This window comes from Anopheles aquasalis, chromosome 2, assembly GCF_943734665.1.
Source record: "Anopheles aquasalis chromosome 2, idAnoAquaMG_Q_19, whole genome shotgun sequence".
NCBI lineage: Eukaryota > Metazoa > Arthropoda > Insecta > Diptera > Culicidae > Anopheles > Anopheles aquasalis.
In genome coordinates, this window is record NC_064877.1 from 66,488,147 (window position 1) to 66,495,661 (window position 7,515).

The following is a 7,515-nucleotide window of genomic DNA, read 5'->3' on the forward strand; positions in this document are numbered from 1 at the left end:
ACGAAGTACCTCATACGGGTCGCTGCCCGCAATGCGGCCGGTCTGAGCGATTGGACCGAGGTGAAAGAGTTCTCGACCCATCCACTGCAACCGCACGGTACCAATGGGTCCGGCCGTTCGGTGGCAACACCCACCTGGACGCTGCTCTGTCTCGTGATGCTCGTGACAGTGCCGGCGATCACGCCTCACCAGCGGACGGAATGAGGATGTTAATGTTCTTTTCTTTATCCCCCCCTCCTCCCTCGAGTAGCTTTTTTACATTTTCCCTCCCTCATTTACCCGTTCCTTTACTCCATTGTTTAACGTCCTACATCGAAGAGTGAGCGAAAATTGCTCCAAAAACCGCCCCCAAAATTGGTGGCAAGGTGGCAATCGATCGAATTCGATCCGATTGAGGGTGTCACCGGAGGTAGACACTTTGGAATGTGTCGCTCTCTCGCAGATCAAACGGCAGAAGAATCGCCACATATTCGAGGAAGATGTTATATGGAGAAGCTTCGTCGCGATGGATTAGGATTATGTTGAATCCCCGTTAGTGTGCGTGGGTGGTGCTGTTCCACGCGCGTTCCTGCCACGTTCCGTAAAACTTGCTTTGAAAGTAGGAAGAAGAAGAGGAAGAATGGTTCAACGAAAATGGGTTTAAAGATTTACACAATCATGCACGCCACAGGACACCATGGCAACACGTCAATCAACTTTCACACTCACTCACTGAGCCAAATTTACCGACACATACACACCGATCAAAGGAGCCAAAGAAGGAGCAGAACGGTAAACTCCCACGGTAGACTAGATAATATTCGATGAAAAGAATCCGATAACATGGTGCCAACGTGGGTTTGGGGTGGCAGTGGTTAAAGGTAGTGGCCAATGTTGCTACTACTACTAGTACTAGAACGAGGCGAAAGAGAAAGAGAGAGAATGTGTTATACTAATAGGAATTTCTAATGAAAGTTTTCCCCGAAACTGTGCTGTATATGTTGATAAGTTGTTAATCGGAAAAAAAGTACCACGGTGCTTGGATGTTCAGTGTCGAAGAATAGAGAGAGAGAGAGAGAGAGAGAGCGAACTGTGACGACATGCAGTATGCTTTTGTATGAAAATCCTCTTCCTACGATTTGCTGCTTCCGGTTTCCTGTCCGTTTCCGGTCTGGATTAGTGAAAAGGGATTGTCGCATCTGCATCAGGATGGTGGTAGTGGGAGTAGGTCACATTTATTAAATTATCTCCCCTTAAAGCCTCTCGACACGGGAAAACGTCCGAACCCCGGGCGTCAAAAGCAAGTGGATAAAAAGGTGGTGTTTGCAATTGCAGAAGGCGAAAGCGAACGAACAAACGGAAGAAAAAAGAAAAAGAAAACTGCATCGCTAGTCCCTCGGTTTAATCCTCGGCAGCGAATCTTTCGTTGCGGTCATCGTTAAAACGCCTCCCCCGTTAAACCGCCAGTCGCTTTGGTGTGACCCTTACCTTAGCCTCTCCGGAACATTCCGCTAATCCCTATTTCGGGGTCGTTAGGAAACGGTTCTAATCCACCGGTGCTCCTCCGGTTGGCCAGTGGGTGGGAGATGCCGCTGCAGCAGCAGCACTTGCTTGCAGGACTCGCCGCCAGTGCTTCTGAGCGCTGCAGATGCAATTAACTAGATAAAAAGGTTTCAATTCATGTCGACTATCGTCGCCTGCTAAGATGCTTCCAGCGTTCGCTCATTTTTCTGCTTCTTCCTCTCTTCCTATCGCTGTTGTGTCATTTCGTCTTGGCTTGCTTTCTTTTCCACTCGTCGTCGTCGTCGTCGTCGTCCAGTTGTCGCCTCCATTCCGTTTTTCCTTTTGCGTTTGCTGTCTTTGTGGAATGATTTTCCGCACTTCGTTGACACAGTTTCCGGCATCGTGGTGGAACGTGTTTTCGCTGGCCACTAGCAACCTTTCTCTCTCTTTCTCTCTCTCTCTCTCTCTCTCTCTCTCTCTCTCTCTCTCTCTCTCCCTTTCATCTCGCTTCACGATGAATAAATTTAAAAGTCTAACACACCAGCAACTGCAATGGAGAAAAATCGGAACAAACAGAAGTTGGGCGCCGCAACCGAAGCTCTGAATGCTGTTTTAAGTGTTGGCCACCGTTTGCTGCATCCAGCTCTCCACCGAACGCCGCACCGAACACCGTGCGACGTGAAGAGCGTCACGGAAATCAAAGGCAAAAGATGAAGGCTACATAAATACATAATGAATGGTGGCGATGGCGAGAAGACGAGTGACAACAAGCGTGACGCGACGCTTCCAAGATTCAAAATTTCCTCCTCCTCTCGGAATCCGTCAGTACGAGGAGAGTGTTTGTGTTTGTATGTGAAGTGTCCGGGACCTGGGTCCTGGCCATATGGACCACGGAGATGGCGATGGCATTGGCATTGATAGTCATTTTTAATGCAACACATCATGGCCGCTGTGCTTCTGGTATTCTGCTGCATTCATTTCGTTTCGAAGCTTCCCTCGGTTCCGCTTCGTGGCCACCTTGGTGTGCTACACAATTGCACAATGTTCCACCCGCGGCTCGGTGTGTCCTTTTTGTGAGATAACTTCATTTTCGCTGATCAAATATAAGCCCACGCGCCCAGGATGAAAAATTGATCCAAATAATAAATTGATAAAACCGTCAACCCAACCCGGGACCCGGGGGTTGAGGCCCCTTTCTGTGTTCTCCTGAAGCTTCGGTGCAACGGGAACGACACGGGCGCCTCCATCGGTTCGTGCTCATAATCGAATCGAGCGACAGCAACGCGCGATAAGTGCATTCCTCGAAGGAGCAGGAGGATGAGGACGAGGACGAGGATGAAGAGAGGTTATTGTTTAAATAAACTTGCGCCACCCCCATCCCCCGTCCCCGGGAAACGCTTCACGGTATGCCAAACCGGTGGCCTTCCATGGGATGCTACCGGTGGTTCCCCTTTTTTGTTCGCGTGACTTTATGCTTCCGAGCAGCGCTAGCTGGCGAGCTTCATGATCATTCATTAAGTTTAAATTAAAATCTTTCCATCACCGTCCCGCCAAAGTGGCACGCGAGGTCCTGGACGACAGTAAAGGCCAAAGATTCATCCGGAACGCGAAGCGGAGCATCATCATCATCGTCGTCGTTGTCGTCGTCGTCGTCGGCGTCCGCGAGGTCACTGGAATGTGCGCCATGTTGTTGACGTACGGGTGTACGATGGCGGGTGAACAACTAAAACACAACTTTTGCTTGGTGTTTGGTGTCTTTTGCAGGCCAGAGGATGGTAGCCGAGTGTTCCGGATCCTGTCACGTGATCTCGCGATCTCGCGCACACCGTTAAGGGTCCCTAGCATCATGGTTCTGGGGCATCATGGATAATAAATTATACACTTTGGTCCCGGTGCTCCAGCGTAGGGCAATCTGAAGCCGATAGGCCCTGGTGTGGCCGCAATTCTGGCCCCGGACCGTGACCTAGGCCCAAAGCCTGAATTGGCATGTTTGGGGAGTTTTTTTCTTTTGTTTGCTGTTCGATCACGAGAATCTGTTTTACGCCATTTTCCATCCAGTTTTTTTTTGTTTCTCTGTTTATTTCGCTGCCCAAGCTATCCTTTCGATTTTTATGGTTTCTTGCCAGGGTGTGTGAGTGGCCCCTAGCGTTAGTGGTGACCGCAAAAAGCGGCCAAAGCGAGCCCACGGCCGAATCAAAACCGACAACCGAACGTGAATTGAAAATTGCATTTCATCAAAAAGAAAAATACGCCATCGAAGGGCTTCATAGTGGTGGTGACCTGCTGCTACCCTTCCCCGCCCCTCCTTACCGGTCAGCTAGGCTGCCAGCAAATGGGAAAATTGGGGAAAAGCCCTAGGACGATCCAATTGATTTTCGGGTTGAGCACGCTGGCCAGGCTCAGCGAACCAGAAAGCTCCGGGAATTTGTTTGCCTCCGTTGACCGCTGCTCCGTCCGTCCGCTGCCCCTTGCCCACCCCTCTCTGCGGGTATGTGTTTCCGCGAGCTTCCGTTTCCGGCTGCCAGGGCGCTATTGTTTTGCTTAAATGTTTCTCCAACGAACGAACCTTTTTGCCTTTTTTCCCTCACTCTCTCAGTGTTTGCCTCTGCTTATCTGGTGTGCGCGCTTTTTTTTTTGGGTGTTTTTTCCATTGGGGGCCACTGGTTGGTGTTGGCTTTTTTGTATGGGTGCTGGGGGTCTGTGTGCCTGTGTGCTGGCACAAACCGCGTGGCTCCCGGGCACATTTCCTCATTTTTTGATTGCCATACCGCGGAGGACGACGAGATGTACGAGGATGTTATTGTTCCGTTGATAGCACTCGGCAGCTGGCGCGACGGGATGGAGGACGCGGAGAAGCTATTAATTTATTTATCATTCCACGTTGTTTTCCCGCACGCCCACGGCCATTCCATGCCAGCGCTGCCTGTCCCATCCTTCCATTAATATGCTGTGAGCGAAAGAGGGGGAAAAAAGCAGATCCGATGCGATGCAAGCGATGCACAACTCGATACTCGATCGCCATTGCTGCTGCTGCTGCAGACGGATGTTGTGATGGTGCTTGACGTGTATATCTGTGTGTCCGTGTGGCAAAGCTTCCGGATTCGTGTCGCGCCTCTGCTCAGCGCCCGGTTGCTGCAGTATGATTTATTCATTACGGGCCATTCCACGGGACCTTCTGGTTGGGTTTTGGGCTCTGCAACTGTCCAATAGTCCACACTGCCCTCCGTGCAGTTTGTCGATTGCCAATCAACCAAGGCGGAATTGGGCCCTGAAAGGATTCTTCGGAAGGGTCGATTCGTTATCGTTCCAGGATCGTTAGTAGGATTTGAGAACTGACGGAGATTAGGACGACGACGACGACGATGACGATCGACGACGGAGGAAAACACCTTTTTCCAAAACCAATCTATGCTGTGAATAATTAGTGCCATATTAAACCGTTATCTATATTTATGAGTGTATGTATGTGTGCGTACGTGTGCGTGTGCCTGTATGCGTGTTTGTACAGTAAGGATCTGTTAGATTTGCGACAGGCAGGCAGGTCGGTGGAGCGGCTGGCAAGCACTCAGCGCCAATCCATCCATCCAACCTGCCTTAACTCGATCCCCCTCCCAACCCCCTCTTTCTTCCACACTCATTCCGTTGCGGCTCCGTTTTCGTAGAATTTCTTCCAACCTCCCACCAACCAAACCACCGGTGGGCACAAACAAACAGTACCATTTGCATTGAAAAACATGTTTTTCTTTCGCCTCATTCGATCGTGTGCCACTGGAAAAATGGGGGAGAAACGTTGAGGATGTATGCGACGCTGGTGGGAAATAATGCAAAACAAGGAAAAACGAATTTCAATTAGAATGATAATGATTTCTCGCCCTCCAGAGTGGGCTAAACCTAAGTGCACGAAAACGAACGAAAGAAGCGAGGATGTTAATCAAAAGAACTGTCAGGCGCTGGGCAGCGAGAGGAGAATCGCAAACGATGGACGTTAATCGAACTCTGCAATCGTTCGAAGCGCTCATTCTTCTTGGTGGTTGTTGCTGATTATTACGGTGTGCTGAGAGATGAGGCGAACCATTTAACGAATGTGTTTTTTTATACTTTTGCATAGGAAATGAGCAGAGGCGCCGGAGGAGAGACGGAGTGTGCGTTATGTACTATGATAAGTTAATTATGAAATAATGAAATGTACATCGTATGGTAACAGGTAGCAGGTTCAACTCGGGTGAGGTCACTAGTAAATCCATAAAAAAATGTCATAAAAAAACGGAGCGAAAAACAGGTCAGTCAGTAACGTGAACCGACAGTAACGTATCATAAAGCTCCCTTCCATGTTGTCGCTTCACCCCGTTCACTCGCTTTATCTGTTCCTGCGTGGGGAGTGGGATTAATTTAATTATTCATCCCCAACCTCCCCCTCCCTCCAGGCGAGTGGAGGAGCGGCTTGCATCGTGACAAGGAGGGACATTAAGTGTGAAAACAAATGCTCGGCTCCCTATCAGCCCCAGCCGGTTTACAAGGCAGCATGCATGCTGGTGTGTTTGTGTCCGTTAATTGGTGGTAATTAAAATTATTATCTCGCACCGCACCACACCACAGCGACCGTCGCTTGACCGGTCGTCAACCACCACCACCAATCGCGTACCGTGATCGCGATGATCGATGGAGTGCGCTATCAAATCATGGTTGCCACAAATTATGAAACAATCAAAGCATCCCAAACGCGTCTGTCGGAGTCGGAGTCACGGAAACTGGAAACGAACAAAGTATGCCGGTTGCCAAATGAGACGAATCACCGTCAACGTCACCAGCATCATCTAGTAACGTAGGAATTCAAATAAAAAAGGAGGAAGAACCGAGGGATGTCTAGGGATATCCTGGAAGGAACCGGTATTCGGTAGCATCGCATTCTCATCATAACACGTAGTTTGTGAAAGGTGACGAGGGTAGAGCACACATACACACAGCCAGGACACATTGTTCGATTCGACAAAAACGGAAAAGCATAAAAAAACATTAAAGAAAAGAGCGAAAAATCCATCTTAATGTGTTAAGAAACGAAATACTAAGAAAAATCCAAACAAGACTTATCGAATGAATTTGTAAAAATAAAAAAAGGAAGAAATAAGAATGCGAAAGGCGATAACGCGGGAAGTAAATTTAAAACTAAAGTTAATTAAACGAAACCGGAACTGCGTGTGTATGTGTAGGTGTGCGTGCGCGCGAGGGTGGTCGAAAGCCACAGCAACAGTACAGTGGCTGTCCGGTGTTTGTTAATCAACTGTGTGTCGCGTACTGCAAAAAGAGTGCGGATCCGATTTCGGAGTCGATAATTCAATAATGAAAAACTCGCGAACCGAACTGCAAACTGGCATGGCACCAGCACTCCAGAGCAAACAGTGAACAGCGCGATCAGGAGATAAGGAAAGGGCGAAATTAAAGTAACAGGACACGAGGATTGAACACGAGACTAAATAAAGAAACCGTAATACTCGAATCGAACCGACTCGATCGCACGCTCCCAGTCCCGAATGTGCAGTCATGATGTCATGATGACCTTCACCGTTTTCTGTTTAAATCGAACACAATGCGCTTTACATTCCTTTTCCGCACCGAAACACCGTACTGTTTCGCTCCATTCCAGGTTGACCTTGCACTTGAAATCGATCGAACTTGTTGCCACCGCTCGCTGTCCTCCAATCCACCAGATTTCGCGAGTGTAAACGAACGATCGAAACGTTGTTTATTTGGATTAGCACACCAGCACCCCGCACCGGTGGCCACTGGATGCGCTGTCCCGGCACGTGTTCTGCATTACAAATCTCCCTTACCGTGGTCGGCGACACACCAAATCCACGGTCTATGGAGGGCATTTTGCGTGGATTTGATGGTGACTTTGCACCGCAAATGAAGTGTCAGAAGTGAGGTTCCGGCGGTTGGTTGGATGGAATGATGCTGGTTCTATTTATTTCTTCTCGATTTCTCGATTGTTTATGGTTCGCGCTAGGCCGGATGTGTCACTCCGTGTCGGTCTCT

The 7,515-nt window shown here is 49.0% G+C and overlaps 1 protein-coding gene across 2 annotated transcripts in view; it reads left to right on the top strand.

Moving 5' to 3' along the window:
- Positions 1-6,959, top strand: part of LOC126571099 (neural cell adhesion molecule 1-like) — a 19,537-nt gene extending 12,578 nt beyond the window's left edge. For both annotated transcript variants that reach the window (XM_050229366.1, XM_050229367.1), the window contains exon 7: positions 1-6,959. This exon is cut by the window's left edge and continues 219 nt beyond it. In XM_050229366.1, coding sequence (XP_050085323.1) covers positions 1-204 — 204 coding nt within the window. In that variant the 3' untranslated portion in view covers positions 205-6,959.
- The last annotated feature ends 556 nt before the right edge of the window (positions 6,960-7,515 follow it).